Here is an 18569-nt window from a genome sequence, read left to right on the forward strand (position 1 = left end):
TCTAACACGTTTCACAGCTGACAACACAAACACCAACAGCTATACAGTGGCCCATCAAACACGAACAGTCACTTGCTTTCTCATCAGCTCCATCACATCACATCACAGACAGTAAAGTTCAGACACAAAGACAGACAGCATCGACTGCTCCTCCTGAACGAATAATCTAAGGGCCTCCCCCTCATACCCAAACTGTTTGCCCAACTCCACTAGATCTTTGAGTGACGACACCATAAATACTATTGATAAGAACGCCAATCCTAAGTGCACTATTATATAACACATACCATTTTAGGATTACACGAACCGACCGTATATTCCTTCAAATATATGCAATATGTATATATGTATATATAACAAACAAATGGAAAGGAAAAAAAAACGGAATATGAGTGAGGTATTCACTCACCCGCCTGAATTATCTCTTGTCAGGAAGGTCACAATCTGAAACATAACTGAAAAATCTTACTGGAGTCAAGACCTATGCAAACTAACGTCCCTACTCCTCCTAATCCAATAATGCTCCCCCTAATCCAATGATCCCACTTCTGACACCATTTGTCACAGGATGAAGCCGGGTTGGGACTGGATTAGTGAAGACACCAAAAGCAACTGCGTTTACAAGATGTTTATTTATAAACGCAATTTAAATATTAACAAATCTGACACCATTATAAACAAAAAGATAAGGAAAATCATAAAGTTCCTAACATGGAACTACCAACAACAATTAACTCGACGAGAAAAAACTCCAACATGAATTTAGACAAATGGAATTTCAAAACAAACGTGAATTAATTCCTATCACCGATCAACAAAATAAAAGTGATCTACACTCCAATATAAAGAAAGTCTTGAATGTATCGTACAAATAACGATTTAGAAAAGAATGTAATTATGAACGTATCGTAAATAAAACGATATAGAAAAGCAGTGTAAATTACGAACCTATCGATCGTTCACATAACGATATAGCAATAGGAATGAATGAAAGTATGAAATGCAATAGTGGAAATAACATGGAACACTATATAACGATTGTGGCGCCCATATGACGTCCAAGATGTTCCGGTTCCACGCGCTCTAGTCTATGGCCAGAGAAGCACCCACGCATGGTCCGCTCCTCTCAGTCTGTTGAAGGATCCCTCGACAGCCTTCACATCACAGACCCGATGGTCGTGAAGCCATGGTCCTTCGCACCGAGAAAACCAGTATACTCTTCCTGTTCAACGTCACCATAACACAGCGTATACGTCACACGAAACCACACAGTTCTGTGACTTCACATCAAACCATTATAAGGCACGGCAGCATGTATAAGACATGGCGGCATGTATAAGGCAGGTATAAGGCATGGCGACATGTATAAGGCAGGTATAATGCAGCTCTACAGCTGGAGATTTGCTTCCGTAAAGGGGTAAGCTTTCTGACAAGACTCGTAATGTGATTTGGTTATAGAGAATTTGCTCTATATGTACACTAGCTGTGACAGATATGCGCTGCTAGGTACTTAGGTTTCCCCGCTGCAGGCAATTTGCTCGTGCAGCATGGTCTGAGTTTCGCTCAGGATTTCAAGATAACTAGAGCCGAAAAAATATACCACCCTCGGATGACGCTGTACGCGGCAACGAAACCCGAGTAAATTTTTGACGATATACATATTGATATAACTCATACACAATTTCGTGACGCTTGACCAATTGCGTTTATTGGATAATCTCCTGGTCTTGGTTGATCTCGCTCTTCAAGTCGGATATCAAGTCGAGTTCCAGGACCACAATAATTATATCCGGGAAGATTTTTTCTCCTGGAAACTTTTCCTAATGATGCAGCGATAACACCACCTGTTTTCCTTGACTTGTCAAAGGAGATAAATTTATATTTTTTGTACCACATTTTACACATTTATGTTTTGTTATTATTGTTATTAATCCATTGGTGGGGGATGATGCGCTGCATCGAACACAATATAAATCCATATTTATTATATTTGTGCAACATGGATGTCGTTGATTTCTCAGCGACACGAAAGCAAGTGCTAGTAAAACATATTTCAGCATTACCGAATTCCTTCAGAATGATAATAATAGTCCATCCGGATAGGGAAAAACACAATTACTACTTAATTTGATAATGAGGTTGCTCAAGTGGGATAAATGATATTTAGTGGCACCATCCGTAGATGATCAGCGATGCTAAAATGTGCTTAAAGATTTTAAATAAAAAGCAAAATTGTTGGACGAGGACGGCAATGATATTATTGATTTTATCACCGATATTGATCAAGCCCCATCTGTAGATGACCTCGGTGGATTTATTAATAATCTCGTAGTATACGATGATGTAATGCTGAACAAACAATCAAATCCAGCTCGGATATTTTCTCAAGACAGACATAAAAACACCAATGTTATATAAGTTACTCAGCGATATACCAAATACCTAAAGTGGTCAGATATAACTGCAATATTTTAGATGTGTTTAATGGAGTCAATACACTTTCTCTGCGAAATATTCATCAGACTTGGTGTTCTGGGGACATGGACATGATTAAGTTCAAAAACTTCTTTTGAAAAGCACAATCTACCCCACACGGAATTATCACGATAAATTAACATGATCCTCGATCGCGATATCGTATTGGTCTTCATTCAATATTTGGTTGAAAACAGATATTAGTTTATCAGTATTTTTAGATTTCTCATCAGTATCTTCATAATTCGATTCATTCTATATAACTCTGATTTATAATTACTTTTGACTTGTCGTACCTTTCATTTATACGATTTTATCTTGCTTCATCTATCATTTTTTTAAATTTATTTCTTGATTCATTTTCGGGATTAAAAGAAATTATAATACATCTTAATTCAAATTCTTTATCTAAACAACATCAGGGAGGGTGCGACCAAGAATGAGTGTCCGACAGGTAAACAAAAGCATGCATACAAAGTAAGAAAAACACGAACGACAAAGATGAAGTAACAAAATGAGCTAACCAAATTAGAGAAACTCTCGGTTTGGGTTAGATGCTTTGGTTTGACGTTATTGACCTTATATTTTTTAAGGAGTTTTATTTTCATAAAAAGAAATTAAAGCAAGTTTTCTGTTCACCCTCCCTGCTGCTCACACACACACACACACACACACACACACACACACACATATTGATATTCCATCATGTCATCTTTTATTGGGGAAAAGAGGATGAAGGTGACGTAAACCTGTATATTTCTTTATTTACTTTGGTATATATAGTAAAAACGTATACCTTTATGTGTAACGATATGGCTGCCTTGACAATATTCAAGTTTCATGTCTTTCACCTTTTTCAAAAATGACCAAAAATTACGGATGGCCATCGAAATGAATCATCTACAGCTGATAGAGACGTAGGATTCGTATCTGACAATCTGTAAACGGTGGGATTTTAATGCATTAAAGATGTGAATTTGCATATTGTGAAAATTATTATTTTGGTATGTGTCCAGTTTTTATGAAAGACATCAGCTTAACAGATTCTACCCTTTTAAACTTGTACTCCTTTTCCAGAATTTGCTCACTTAGTTTAAAGAGAGCATGTCCATCAATATCCCGTTCCTTGAACGCTGTTATGTGATCTTCTAGTTTTAATCGCTTCAGTAAATATGAGACATCTGTCACAGATGTTATTGTTTTTCCCTCGCACGTGTAATGAATATGTTTATCGTCGATTTCGTAATTGGATACATTTCGTGCTGAACGTTCTGGTGACTGTGAATCGTCTTGAAATCCTGCATTTGTCTCACCACACGACCTGTCGCCGTTTGTTGGAGAGAGATAACGTGGACGTTCTTTATCAACTTTCAGCGGTGTTAAAGAATCATGTTCTGAAAAAACCATCTTGCTAAGATGTCGGCTTATTCTTCGTAGAGACTGTCGTGTGCTGTTGTTCGTGTTAGACGACGTCAGGTCATATGATCTTATACCTGTATAATAAGGCAATAATAGGTAATGCAACTCAAACTTAAACAAATTTCACGATTAGTCAAATTCGACAAATACTGCAGACATTAATTGCATACGTATAATATATGCATTCTGCCCTTGTTTCAAACTAACACATAAAGAATCTACGTCCCCGCAGTTTACATGAGAATCGTGAATACAAATGTAACCAATTTTTAAAAAATAATCCACTCTGTCTTACATCTACTAATGAAGTATATATCATTATTTAGATACCCCCATAAGGAGAATACAATGGTGGTGTTTCATTCATTCATGTGGTACGCATAATGCAATGGTGCACTCAACAACATAGTTTGACAGAGTGGTTAAACAAGTCTAAAATACATTAAACTGATTGTCACCAAGAACTACATATCAATAATGACTTTTTCTAAAGCTGTTATATCTATCAAGGTGGCATGATCCAGGCGTCATGATATCCACTTATCCTGATACGAAAAAGATACAATCTCGCCACAAATATTTAAAATAATCGATTTATGCGCACTATCAAAGAGTAAACAATGATGCATTTTCCCTTCAATAATATGAGTAAATATGATCGTATTACATTCAAAATCGTAACAAAATGACCATCAGAGCACATTCAACTTCTTCAAAACAAACTCACAATGTACTAAAACATAAGCAGAGTTATCATTTGTTTTGAAAAATTAGTTTTGCATTCCACTTGTTTCTCCAATACTAATCGTTAATAATTGAGCGTGGAGTACTGTCCTGTAGCCAAAGCTTTAAGCACCGACAATCAGGTAACAACAGTTGTTGTGATGTATAGCATTCTCAATATACGGTGCAAAAGTGTGGGAAGCTTGGAGAACCATAATTAGAAAATTCCAAGAATTTACCAACAAGTATCTTCTGAATTTCTCGTATCAAATGGATAAATAGTAGGACAAATCAAGCTGTATCTGAAAGGAGAGCAAACCAAAGGACGAATAGAATCCCAGACCAGTAAGAGAAAAAGGTGATACAAACGCCGCATCGTAGGAAAACCAGTATCAAATGACGGACGCTAGGAAAGAAAGAATAGCTTATGCAATAGAAAATAATGTAGTATTGTCAGGATTGAATGAAACTTGATTGTGATGAGTGGAGACAGAGGAAAGGCCCAAACTCAGTCCGATAGTCAGATATACATGCCAACCTGGAGAGATGCAAAAGCGTAATTTCTGCTAATATAAGTGACAATAAAAGCGTAATCTGAGCATACAAATGTAATTTATATATTACTAGTATCAATATCACCTCGCTGGGACTAGGACACTACATGCAGTAATTACAATACACTGTACACAAAAATGTCCATTTATTTTTTCCTACTAACTTCTATCTGCCGGTCAAAATGATTGGGAAATGGGCAAAATCCACCTGCATTAGAACCAAAATAAAATGTGTTTTTCCTGGGCAAATTCAAGACGAAAAACACAAAACAAACTGAAAACTTATTTATATTCAATGTTCACTCAAACTAGTCTACATCATACGTGTCTAACTTTTGGCAGAATGATGGTTTAGTCCATAGATTCGGTCCTCAATCAAATTGCTGTATTGAATCACTCTCATATTCTTCTTTAGAAATTTGTAAAACGGTGTTGATTTGTCCTTTTTCTTATCGAACATGTTTTGAAGTTTAAAAAGATCCATCTGCTCTAAGAATATTCATTCACAAGTCAACACGTGAAAGCCCTTAATATCTGGCGCTATTTTTTTTAAAGCATAGACTGATCTGCTAACTAGCTTATTTATAATAAATATAAGTCTGCGAATCAAAGTTTCAAATTGAAGAAACCCGTCTGCTTTATTAGAAATGGGTCATATACAAGTCAAAAAACCTATTGAGGTTCAAATTTTAGAAAATTATATAACATAGATCACTAATTTGAACGTAATATTATGATGACTACTACTTAAATTTACTTTCTCCTTTCAAACTGTAATACATTCATCACTGTGTCATAATTCATGTACAAAGGGCTTATTCTACAATTAAGTAAAGCACGTTCAATACTGCTTATATAGTGATGCAGTTTTTGTGTCCACTCCCTAGGGAGCCTGTATTAAAGTTCGCGCATGTGATTCAACAAACATATTCTGGAGTATTTCACAGGCAAAAATTCGCGTGTTGTTTTCTTACTTCGTTTAATACACTATGAATGCAGGTATGGATGTTGATGTGCGCTTGTGTACATATCACAGTATCTCAGTGTATATTTATGTATGTGCATATACGTATGTGGGTCTATGTAAGCATGTGTGTGTGTGTATATATATATATATATATATATATATATATATATGTGTGTGTGTGTGTGTGTGTGTGTGTGTGTGTGTGTGTGTGTACACGTGAAGATATGTATGAGAGTGCATGGGGATTTGGGTATATATACATAAGTATATAATTTTAGTATTCAATGAATGTTTATAAATTCGATCGGTTTGTATTTCATTATTTATTAAACGTGTCACCATTAATGTTTGTAACAATTATATATGTATACACTTGCTGATGGCCAATACCCTAAATGCAAATAAAGTTCTTTAGTTATATATCTGTCTTCTACGAAACAGTTTAATACTGCGATTCAAACATAAATAACATCTTGTAGATACTAAGTTGATTACTGGTGTAAGTGTCGAAAAAGGTTTAATTGGGGATGCGGAAACCTATTATTTTCTAAGGAGGCGAAGTCACGAACGAAGTCACAAATATATCTTCCTACTTCAAGAGTGATTTTGTTTTCCAATGTCGTTTGTTTTGTTCATATTATATATCGGAACGAGCAAACAAGCACTGATTAGCTTCAAATTTTCCATTCTCTCCCAATGCAGATTACATTCTGGTCGAAGACGCCATATTACTAGATTGATGTGAAATAGATTCCTTACTTGATAACTATTTCCAAAAACTATCTTCCGATTACCTTTTTCTCCTTCATCCATTTGGTATAACTGCTGCTAATGTTTAATTTATGAATATTTGATTTCTATCGAAAATGATTTATTTTTCCTGCAGAAACCATTGGCTTGTATTAATACGTCTTCTTTGATCAATATGGATGATTAACATTACAGCAGGGTCGGATGGATCAAGCAACCTACAGGTAGTAATATATGTGAGCTAAAGGTGTGTGTGATAATGGTGTTATCTTGTACCACTTGATGTATGGCCTTTGAAGTTGCTGCTGTCGTTGGAAAATTCTGTGGAGATAAACTAGTAAGTCTGTATGGAAGCGCCTTACCTTGTGTATCCACGTAAGATCGATTTATTTTTAATAAGATCTCATTCTGATTTCCTTTGATGTTATCAAACGTATATCCAAGGTTTGCTGGAGTTAAGATTGCTAACAAAAAGTATCAACGTTTCTAAATAACATTTATTAGTGATTTATACGCACATAATAGTGTCGTTTGCTGCAGACTGTATCGGATATTCATATCTGTAATAAATGATGCTGACCACAAATATACACATGTAATACTGTTTTCGACCAGTGAATTTATATATCTCGGATAAAAATATTTAATTTACGTACCTTTCAAATGGCTTGGTTAAATGTGAGATTATTTTAATTAGTTTCCAAAGTTAAATAAGAATAACATACCGGCAGGGCCATATCGGTAACTAAAACTGATAGATGACGTAACGGCTTCATGAAGTTCCGTACAATATTGGCTCCACTCTTCAACCGTCCGACCCTGTATCCCTGTTAACAAAGCAACTGTCATTCCAGTTCTCTTGACTGGAACAGCTGTTATTCCCATGCTTAGGCAACCTAGATGTTGGAAAGATAAGGAGGAGAATGACGATTAAGATACGATATTTTCAAAAACAAATTACGGATTCGATGCAGGGACCTGCAACTTTGAGAACAAACAAAGACTCTCAAATTTTTACAGATATTTTCAAGATAAAAGTACGTGTTAATAAACAACTGACCAGTGTTTAAACATAAATACCACATCAGTAAACTTTCCGAAAAGTGTTGAGTAATATGCAATTTAATAATTACAAATATATTTATTTTGAAACATTTGAGAAAAATTTATGAAACACTGTATTTTTCGTTCATTACAATCGCAACTCTCTGTTGATACCATCGTCAATATTATTCCCCAGGAGGAAGATTTCATTAAATCCTTCTGTAAGTGTGACAGTGGAGATTCGAACAGACGTTGCATCCTCGCAGGTTTCAGGACTGACAAATTGTACAGCCAACGGCAGCTTGTGATTTTCTACAATATATTTTAATAGTTGTGGCTTCCACACTGAAAAAAAGTAAACGTTGAAATGTAATACATGGGAAAAACAAAACACTATGCTGAGATGAAACAGTTACAGAATAGTAACTTCTTGTACATGGCCTTATGTAATGTTCACAAAACCAAGTTTGTGTTCTGTGAATAATGAGTGCTATTATTTTGGTCGTCTAATGGGTTTATCTCCGTACGTCTCAGTCATGAGTAAAAGTCGACACTGCATAGACGTCAGTGGCTATTATTATTTTTTTTATTATTATCAATTTTATTATTATTATTAGTAGTAGTATTATCTACGTCTCTGAAGAAGAAAAAAATCGAATTACCAAGATCCACAACAATGAAAAGAAGGACAACTCTTGGTTGTCAGAGATATACAAGGCCGGAAGTTTAAAAAAATCATCATACGCTTTGAGGCAAACAAAAGAAAAGTGCAGACGGTATGGGTTGATTTATGTGATACTAAAAGATCAATATTATACATCAGTGGAATAATCTAGTTTTCAATAAATATATGGATTCTGCATTGAGATTGTTTGCAGTAAAACAAAAAGAATTAGGTTCCCGAATGGGCTTTTCATAAAGACAGTTTGACTTGTGTTGCATAAAGTTAAATGATGGCCATCTAAAATATGTGCATTTTTTTTATATAAATTGTCTTGACTGACCATCATATTAGTTCCCATCCGTAAGCCCGAACATAAAAGCTTGAAAAGAAGCTGTCAAATGAAATGTTCATCCCCATACTTCCACACAAACTAGAGCTTCATGCTTCCAACCTGAACAGACCAAATCAATATCCGACAACCAGGCGAATTCCGGAAATAATATTTATTTCCATTTAATATGCAGTTTTATATGGAGCAATTGCAACGAAATTAAAACATAAAATTGATGTTGAAAAGTATCGCACAAAATAACACACTATGATGATTGGAACGGTAGATGCATGCATATAGCGATTTTAATTTCAGACAGATACACCTACCTTGAAAACTTGTCAGTATTCATTGGGTCAAATTTGCATTGATTTATAACAGATGTACATAGTAATTTGTTCGACAATATAGAATGTGTGCTAAGATGTAAGATTCATATTGCCTAAAATTTAGTTATATTCTTACAAAAATGACAATATTGATTCAAGTCTGAGTACTTGCACTGTCTCGAGTTTCATGAAATGAAGTTTTGCTATATGGAAGGAGCAATTCAGATGTCAGGTAGCTAAATCCAGGATTTAATTTCAGTCGCTGTGTTATCATATAACCTATTTATATTCCCATGCGTCAAATATTAACCCGAAAATTGGAAAATGATAAACGTCTTATACAAGGCATAAAGCAGGCACTATATTATAATAATCTCTACGTCTCACTTCCTTTCCGTTTTCTTTTTAAATGTACCAGAGTACGCACAATCCGGAAAAGTATTTAGTGACTGTTCAAAATAGCGTGTACCTTTCCAACAACAAGTCAGTATCCTTAAGCAAAAACCTCACACTGTTGAATCATACGTCTCGGTTAAGTTATGTTAATGACTCAGATGTACTTCCAAGTCGGATGTAAATTGGGTAATCTCCACGGATATATATTCCTGCCATATAAACAAACTTTTCATTTGATATGCTTTAGCTATGCTCTTAAATACGGCTTAAATGATATTGCGTTATCAACGTTTAGATATAACTGACAAATATTAATTTGCACCAAGTCATACGAACGTTATGAAGTCACAATTGCGTTACTTTCTTGCTGTATAATAAAGGATTATTTTAAGTTCAACTGATCAGAAAGAAGGTTATTATTGAATTAAAGTTAAACACGTCATGACGCATTAGCAATAAATATAACCCTTTTTGTTTTAAAAATGTTGCAGATATTTGCATATCTTTGTTTGTTTATAGTCAAAGTTAGAACTGAAACCTATCGGGCTAGTGTTTATCAGTATAAAGACATTGTACTATGTGACTGGTTCGAAACAAATTGTACTATGTGACTGGTTCGAAACAAATTGTACTATGTTACTGGTTCGAAACAAATTGTACTATGTGACTGGTTCGGAAAAATCATAACCTTTCAAACGCATGAAATATGATGTTTTCAAAACATTTTCTGCTTTGCAAACTGCCAACATCTACGATAGCAAAATAATAGTGATGTTAGTACCAGAAATAACGTGAATATTTTTTTAAACATTATCAATCAAAGTTAAAAAGAAAAGTTATGAAAATCAAGTAACAGATCCATACCCTTTTCTTTCCCAAGCCTATTTTTGTCACAGATGAACAACGGACGAGGATGGTCCAAAGGTATAGAATACAAAGCTCCTTCAGAACCATCTTCTTTCATGGCAACAGCCTTAATGCGCCTCTGTTTGGAGCATGTATGAAACCTGATAATCTGAAACACATACATTTGTCAAGACTGTTGTATTGCAATTTAATATGCACATAAAACTACGCTACTCCTCATCAAGACGTTTAATTAGGAACGTGTTACTCGTGCTGGTTTTCATACAAATTGATCTTCATTGCTCAGTTTAAATTAGAATCCATACATTTAAGGATTATTGTTGGCATTTTCCCTTTCGTGCTAAAGTTCAATGAATATTAAATTACTTTAAACAGCAATTGTAATTTTGAAATATTAAGTCTGGATTAATTCTACGCTGGACAACTTCGTGATAATGGACAATAGTATAACAACTAGGGGTGAAACGGTTCATCGATTAATCGATACTATTGCTGTAACGGAACACAAGAGACGGAGAATCGATACAAAACGATAGTTACCATATGCAAGTTATTTTAGTCTTCAATAGTCATGCAAGTTATTTTAGTATTCAGTAGTCATGAATAACTATTATTAGTTTGCTTTATTATTCCTTAAAATAATTAAAATTCATATGAAACAGTACCTGCAATCACAGGCACTCATTTTTATTAGTAAAAACAGAAACGACTATTCAGAGAACTCGCTCGCCGTCTATAAATTAACACAAAGTAGCCTGGCTCGCAATTTGTCCGTACCCCCGTTCCATGCTAATTATCTCAACCCAGCATCATCTTCAACATATACTATACATTCCAAACGTGTTCCACGTGTATAATAAAGTACTTGAATCATCATTTAATAACTACTTTTACGTGAAAATTCGACACTGAATTATACTATGTCTACTTTGGTCGATTTGAAAGCTACACTACCGGTGTTTCGCTCGGTGAAATGTTACATTGAATTCTCGATGGTGGTTATTGCTTGTTCCGGTCCAGGTAAACAATAACCACCAATCAAAATTAATGTAGCTTATTTCCTGCGTGACAAGCAAGACGTATTGTCAAAGCAACAGAGAAACGTGACACAAAACTCATTAATTGATATGTAAAGTACTTAAACAGAGATGCTGTCAGGTGTGCAATTGCATGAATCGTGTAAAATTTGTGCGAATTCGCGAACTTGGAGAATAATGAGGCTCGCGAACATCCACAAATTAGATAAAGTACCTCATATGAAAATGTGATCGGCAAAGTTTGTAATTTTTATTTAATCGTTCTTTTTGCGATATGTGTTTTTCGGGTCGGCAGCTGATTACTCATCTGGGTAAATGAATGTCAAACTAAATTTGATTGGCACATGGTGCCCAGGAATAAGCATTATTATCGCATAGTTTGAACCTTCCATGAAAGATGTTTTTATAAATGCGTGTTTAAAATAGGGGCTACCAAGAAAGTCAAATGTCTTAATCCCGCTGTGGTTCATTATGATTTCGTTCGGCAAGTACTGGCTGATGTTAGTGATAATGAAAATAATTTTTACAGTTATGATGTAAATCGGATTATTGGAGACAGGAAAGTGTTAATTGGGATAACAGTGATTTTGAGCCGAAAATGGTGTTAATTACAAGTCAGATGTACATCTTGTATGGGCAAAAATAGACGGCATGAGGGTCAATCTCCCTTTCAAAATTAAAATTTAAATGGTATTTCAAAATTAAATATAGATATCGCAGAATACTGAGCCCAATTTAAATACATAAATTAAAAAATATAACGCCACTTCATTTCGTGTCAATCAATTTAGCCCCGAGGATCATATACTAAAAAGCCATATATCCATATCTGGGTTAAGATAAACTGAACAAATAATTAAGAAGTAAATATATTTATTTAAATAGCTGTTTGCAGACTGTGGCATTGATGAACTAAAATCTTTAATACAGCTTTATATAACATATAGGAAATCTGACATAGTACAGGAGTCAGTAAACCACTGATTCAACAAAGTGTACCTTAGTAAAAACTCCTATTTCGGAGCAAATGTATCCAAAAGACATATGTGTGCTCTTGAAAATTGTACACAACAGCAGTCATAAAGATCAATTTTGCAACATATTCAAGCTGACAAAGCTAGCTATGTATATGCCCTTCAGAAGGGAGCACATATCAATATTCATATACAGATAATAAATACTTTGTTCATAAATAATTAACAGATTAATGATTATACCACTGGAGGTGAAATCTTTAAAATTTCAGTACACCTCAAGGATAGTAGCGCAGAAAGAAAAAGAGAACGATATTGAAGTATTAGGTATATACTGAACTATGGCCGTTTCTTCCTCTCCCTCCTTTTGTTCCAGTCCCCGTTATATCTTTGACAACGGGAGGGGGTCTCCCTTAATATGATCCTATCATCATCTCTCCCGACATTGTACATAGGGAACAAATTTGAAATTTCTATTTTATGCAGAAACGTTTAGCCAGTGAATGAAGGTGCCAATGGAATAAATAAAATCAGCACAAATTCGGCGATGGGGCAAAATTATCTTATGGGACTGGGTGTTGACAATAGCTTTCCTTCTTCGCTAACAAATACAAGTACTTGTGGCTGCAGCAGTCTCTTTCATCTGCAGGAAATACGTGATTTTTTGGGAGGGTATCCATCTTCATTCCCTTGCCCGGATTTGTTTTGGATGAGATTTTCTTTGCGCAAGGAAATTTCATTATTTCTTCTGTTTTGAAGAAAACATCGCAATATCTTCGAAATTTAAGTGAGACATCAAATTAGGAGTAAGATGTTTTCAAAGCATCCATGTTGTGCAAAAAATAAGGGCCTTGTGGTTAGAGTGAGTTAAATGGAGTCATCCTTAGATGGCCTAAAACGTTGAATAAAACTCACTAACAGGTAGTCTGAAATTATCTTTGTTTTCTTGTCATCAGTGAAAAAAGCATATAAATATATGATAACTATATGTCAATCTGCATACTGGAAATACAACCAAGAATGTCAACATACATAAAAGGGCAACACCTACCTTCCAAAGATGGAAAAGTCTTCAAGTGTTTATGTGTATCGATATGTATCGTATCGCATGCTGTGTATCGTGAATCGTATCAATACGCGGCAGAGGTGTATCGTTTCACCCCTAAAAATTACTATCTAAACCTAGACAAAAAGTGTAGATTGAATTAATAGCCATTTGTATAAAAGAAGACAGAAATCAGACGTCATTAAATCTTCAAACAATCTGAAGATGGACTGCAAGCATACGTATTGTACATTTTGATTTTAGATGCACGTGGTATCACATAATTTTGTACAGCTTGTGAACGAAAATAAATGTTGGCACTTTAATGACTGAATTGGCAGAATAATACACCTTGACAGTCTCCCAATTTTTAAAATTATTTTTAGATAATCATAATGTAAATTAACCTTGACAGTCTTCTAAAATATGTTTGTTTACAGTCAAACAATCAGAATGTAACTGCCTCGTCCATTTTGATACAATAAAATATTTGTCAACATTGTAAAATAGTCACTCATTGTGGTATCATGATCGTACCGCTCTCATGCCCTCAGTGAACAGCCTTGCACGGGGCCCCGGGTGGCCGAGTTGTCTAAAGCGCTCGCTATATCCGATCACTGCCATCTCACCTCTGTCCGCGTGGGTTACAATTTCGGTCTCTGCCAATGTGTTAATGCGAGAAAGCTTGACTGTAGCTTTCCGTAAGCCGGTAGTTCTTATCGAGATTTTCCCTGATCTTCCTCCATCAACTATACTAACCGCCATTTGTAGCTTATCATGCGCTGAAAAATGGCGTTAAACCCACAACAAGAACAACAGTCTTTTCTCGTTACACGAGTCGAGAGGTCATTTTCATATTACTGGTCTATGATGTGTATCGATTAAATGATGGGCATTGCTTCGAAGCATCTGAAATTGATTTAGCTTCGTAATGATTCACCTGCAGTATGAATAAAAGGGATTAAAGAAATAGAAGCAGAATTAAAAAAGGCCTTCAGGCAATCGCTTAACGCAGACATGTTAAGAATGTAACTTTGATCAGAGCGTTCAAGGGTCAAGTGTGCGTATCCGGTAATGAATTGTCTTCGTTTTGTAAAGATGCTTTCTTCATATATGAACAAACATCCACCATGAAATTCAGGTAATATAGGCCAATAGAATATATGCAACAACATTACGCCGATAGTTTATGATTGTTACCTTGATCCCAATGTCAAAACAATTCAGTGCGCGTGTAACGTAAATGATTGCCGTAGTTTCATGATAATTCTGACTAGGTACGGAACGAATCAATCAAAAGATAAAGAAAAACATACGCAAATAAAACACTGCAACCAAACCCATGGCAAACTGATGAAGAAGAAGCCACCGTGACCTGAAAAGTGGCCGCTTTCCATTAATGTCAGTGTACGGTCAAGCAGATGAAATGGCAAAGTTAAGACAAGGCAGAGCAAACAAAATTTGGAAATCTTGGGTCATTTGAAAGAGGTGTCATAAAAATGATATCGTACAGAATAGTTATTAATAAAGGCGATCTAGAGAGAACTATACTGACTTCGATGGGAGTGGTAAAAAGTTTGGGCGAATAGATAAGTAATTATGATTGCGTAAGCTAAATGGGGTGGGGGTAGACGAAATTCAAGGTTTTAGGAAATTCCCCTCGCGAAATTAATCAAAGTTTCTACAACAAAACAGAATTTAACTCTGTGGAAATAATTTGTGTTTCTCGTTAGATTGTCCAAGGGATGAGTGTCCGAAAGTTGAGATTTAGCTGCATAATGAATGCTAATTTCAATACAGCACAAGGTTTGTCTAAATTGCATGCAGTATGTTCATTGATGTAAGTTTTATAATTATTTGCAGAAATATTCCTTTTAATTCATACTTAAGTTCAGAAGTTAATGGATTGCATACATTTAGTCTCGAATGATATATGACTCATGGTTTATATGAATTCCTTGTAATTACCTAGTTCAGATGTAATAGAAATCATGTATTGTATGAATATCATGCATTACTCTGATTCGAATTATGAGAATTACTTTATCTGTTTTAATTGACATGAAGCATCTACGCTAAGAATTGTTTTTTTATGTCTTTGTCGTTGAAATACTCGCAGCAAAGTAACGTATTTAGGAAATGGAGTTAAGTCCATTAATTCATTTGTGTAATTAAGCTGTTAATTCTTTTCAACCGAGAATCGATATGTTAGCATTAGGAATGTGTGTCGACTGACACTTCAGCTAATAAGTTATAGCCACAGTTGAGTGTAATGTTTATCTAAAAGGTCTAATTATGCGAGTGGCCTCTAACAAGAGATTAATTTATGATGGTAGGGCGTGTGTATCATTTGACAAACTGACCATATCAGCTTAGTCCTGAAAAATTGCGATACGACAATATCTGACGTAAAAAGAGTGGGAAATTGTTTAATCTCAGAAGACAAAACCTGACACGTTTTAAGGTTCGGTAGTATACTTTTATTTAAAGGGGAATCTGTACTGTACAGTGGGGAAAAAAGCATAGCCTACATCAAAGGTGGTTGATTACCCGAAGAGGCTAGAAATAGAGGAGGGGAGAAGTAATACAACATATCACCAAAAACCATTTGGAAAAGATCGGAAGCAACCAGGTGATGCTGGCATGCCGGCAATTTGAGTTCGATCAGTCACTCGATTATGATGAAATTTCTTAAATCGGTGTAACAACGACTAACTGAATTTCGCATATATATTGTGTAGCTCTGTTTTTAAGAGAACTTGAATCATTTAAATGTCACGTTCAATTTCATTTTGATTATGTAATTGATTCACTTGTTATATTTTACATTGGGGGCTCGTGTTCTTCTATCCTCTATCTCTGCTCAGATCTCTGTTATTTCATCCTTGAATTGCATATTTTATGTGACAGTTTACTCGGCAATAACACCGTGGTCGATCTTGAACTAGAAATCGATAACTAAAAACCATAAGTGGGGGATCTCACTCATTATCCCACCTCTGTAGTTAATAGTGCAAAAAAAAGTGTTGAATAGGGATTATATCGAAATCGAAGTTTCGGTATTATACATGAGATTGGAAGAAACGATGAAGTAACCAGTAGGAATTCGCTTGTCTTTGATCTAAGGAAGAGGTGGGCAAACTTTTCAGTGCAAGTGCCGCATACACAAATTTACACGTTGTCGCGGGCCGCATAGTTCATTAAGTAAAGTAATTAATATTTGAAATAGCAAAACCAAAAGATTTTTCTAAATAACATCATAATTAATTTTCAGTTGTTATTATGTTGTTAATATTTGAAAATTTAAACTTAAACTTCAAAAGAAGCACATTTATTTGATAAAAAGAGTAACATAAACAGAGTCAGTGCGAATGATGACTTGTTCCTAGGCCGCATGAAAACCCTTGGCGGGCCGAATGAAAGTCCTTGGCGGGCCACATGCGGCCCGAGGGCCGTAGGTAGCCAACCCCTGATCTAAGGTATGATAGCTATTATTAGATACTGAATTAGCCATATGATTGAATAATCCGTGTGTAAGTATCGGAATGGGAATATGCCCACGTGAATTAATTAGCATTCCACGCACTTAAACCGAGTTCATTATATACATATATACATCTGTACTGTAGATTGTTACAGAATATATTTGAAATAGACATCATTTCGTAGTCAAATAATATGTATGTACTATTTTACTCAACAATTGTTTATACGTTACCTGTCCGACATCAAAAGTAGCGTCGTCCATTTCACTCCAAAATCCATCTGTCACCATAACCAACTTGGGTAATTCTTTCCCGAACTGCTGATAAAATTCTGGGATTTCGTAGCGAGTGCTGCAAATTTTAAATTGCATAATTAGTACAGTTTAGACAACTTTCAGATTAAATGCTGACAGATGCGCACTTAGTCAAAAATGCATTATACACGGTTGTGCCGTTGTTTATCCGATTCTGTGTCACATGACAACTTGATAGTTTTCTTACCGCACTGCTCCCACAATGGGTATCTACAACACACAGCTAAGTTAAACCAGCTAATGTTTTGGAGTCGAGGAAATACTTCAACCTTGCACATATAAGTACACTGTCGCATGGAAATTTGCATTGCACGGCCAATAGATATGTTGACAGGATATTCATTCGAGGAAAAAAAAAACGGATTGAAGACACGCATTTTTACCTCGATCCATGCGTTGTTTTCGTTTCATTCACAAGTGCTCAAAACGAGACAGTGCCAAGTGCTTTGTTGTTCACCCTGAAGCAGACTTTAATGTAGCATGTCCAATATTTTCAACCTTCTTAATTCTGGATTGATTCGAGGATAAAATGCAATACATCCTAAATCTTTGCAACATTGATTTCTTTCTATTTTCAGTATCAATTTCGGAGGCAAGATGGCTAGTAATAAACAGGATAGAATACTTCTCATTTTCTGGAAGAGTGTGTGTTACACGCTCTTGAAGCTGGGGTGAGGGTGTAATACACATATAGGATTTTTGATTTGGCAATTTATAAGGACACGATTTTGCAGAGCCTGCAAATCGAACGTTGGTATTTAACCGAAGACGATTGATATCAAATAGTTTCAATAATTGGAATAAATATGAACATCTCTCTAGTCTTCCTTTGAAGATTGACATGACCTTATCGTGCACGTATTTTTTGAATATTTACGGTGTTATAATCTCTTTTCAATAAATAGAACTGCCGGTAAAATTTGCAATTTGAGAAGGGAACTTCCTTGTTTACTTAGCGTAGCATATGCTGTGTAAGATACACCACATACATACACCTCCAAAACAATAGCAGGGTTTGTTCGGGGGGAAATAGAAAGACATGCGATACGTACATGTGACAGGATATGTAATGAACAGTTAGGAATATATAATATATCATGCAGTTACGCTCATTCTTTATCCCTTGTGCAATGTGATATCGACTGACTGCTCCATTTTCTGTATACAGGTCACTCGCTATACGCGTATGGTATTC

At 35.3% G+C, this 18569-nt stretch overlaps 1 protein-coding gene across 3 annotated transcripts; it reads right to left on the reverse strand.

Annotated features, from left to right (window-relative positions):
* Positions 1 to 3219: 3219 nt before the first annotated feature.
* LOC149783248 (uncharacterized) lies at positions 3220 to 17906 on the reverse strand. Of its 3 annotated transcripts, none has more exons than XM_089931463.1 (6): positions 17758 to 17906; positions 17294 to 17411; positions 10517 to 10667; positions 8107 to 8277; positions 7614 to 7784; positions 3220 to 3968 (listed from the first exon to the last, which is right to left on the reverse strand). In XM_089931463.1, exons 2-6 carry the CDS (start codon positions 17348 to 17350, stop codon positions 3472 to 3474), a joined length of 1047 nt encoding a protein of 348 aa, XP_089787589.1. In that variant the 5' UTR covers positions 17351 to 17411; positions 17758 to 17906; the 3' UTR covers positions 3220 to 3471. The 3 variants fall into 3 exon arrangements, with proteins under 3 accessions (XP_089787589.1, XP_089787590.1, XP_089787588.1); XM_089931464.1 differs by lacking the exon at positions 17758 to 17906 and adding an exon at positions 17562 to 17741; XM_089931462.1 differs by lacking the exon at positions 17758 to 17906 and having other exon boundaries at positions 17294 to 17543.
* Between the last annotated feature and the right edge of the window lie 663 nt (positions 17907 to 18569).

This window comes from Sinohyriopsis cumingii, chromosome 14 (genome assembly GCF_028554795.1).
Source record: "Sinohyriopsis cumingii isolate HCF-2022 chromosome 14, ASM2855479v2, whole genome shotgun sequence".
In the NCBI taxonomy this organism is placed as follows: domain Eukaryota; kingdom Metazoa; phylum Mollusca; class Bivalvia; order Unionida; family Unionidae; genus Sinohyriopsis; species Sinohyriopsis cumingii.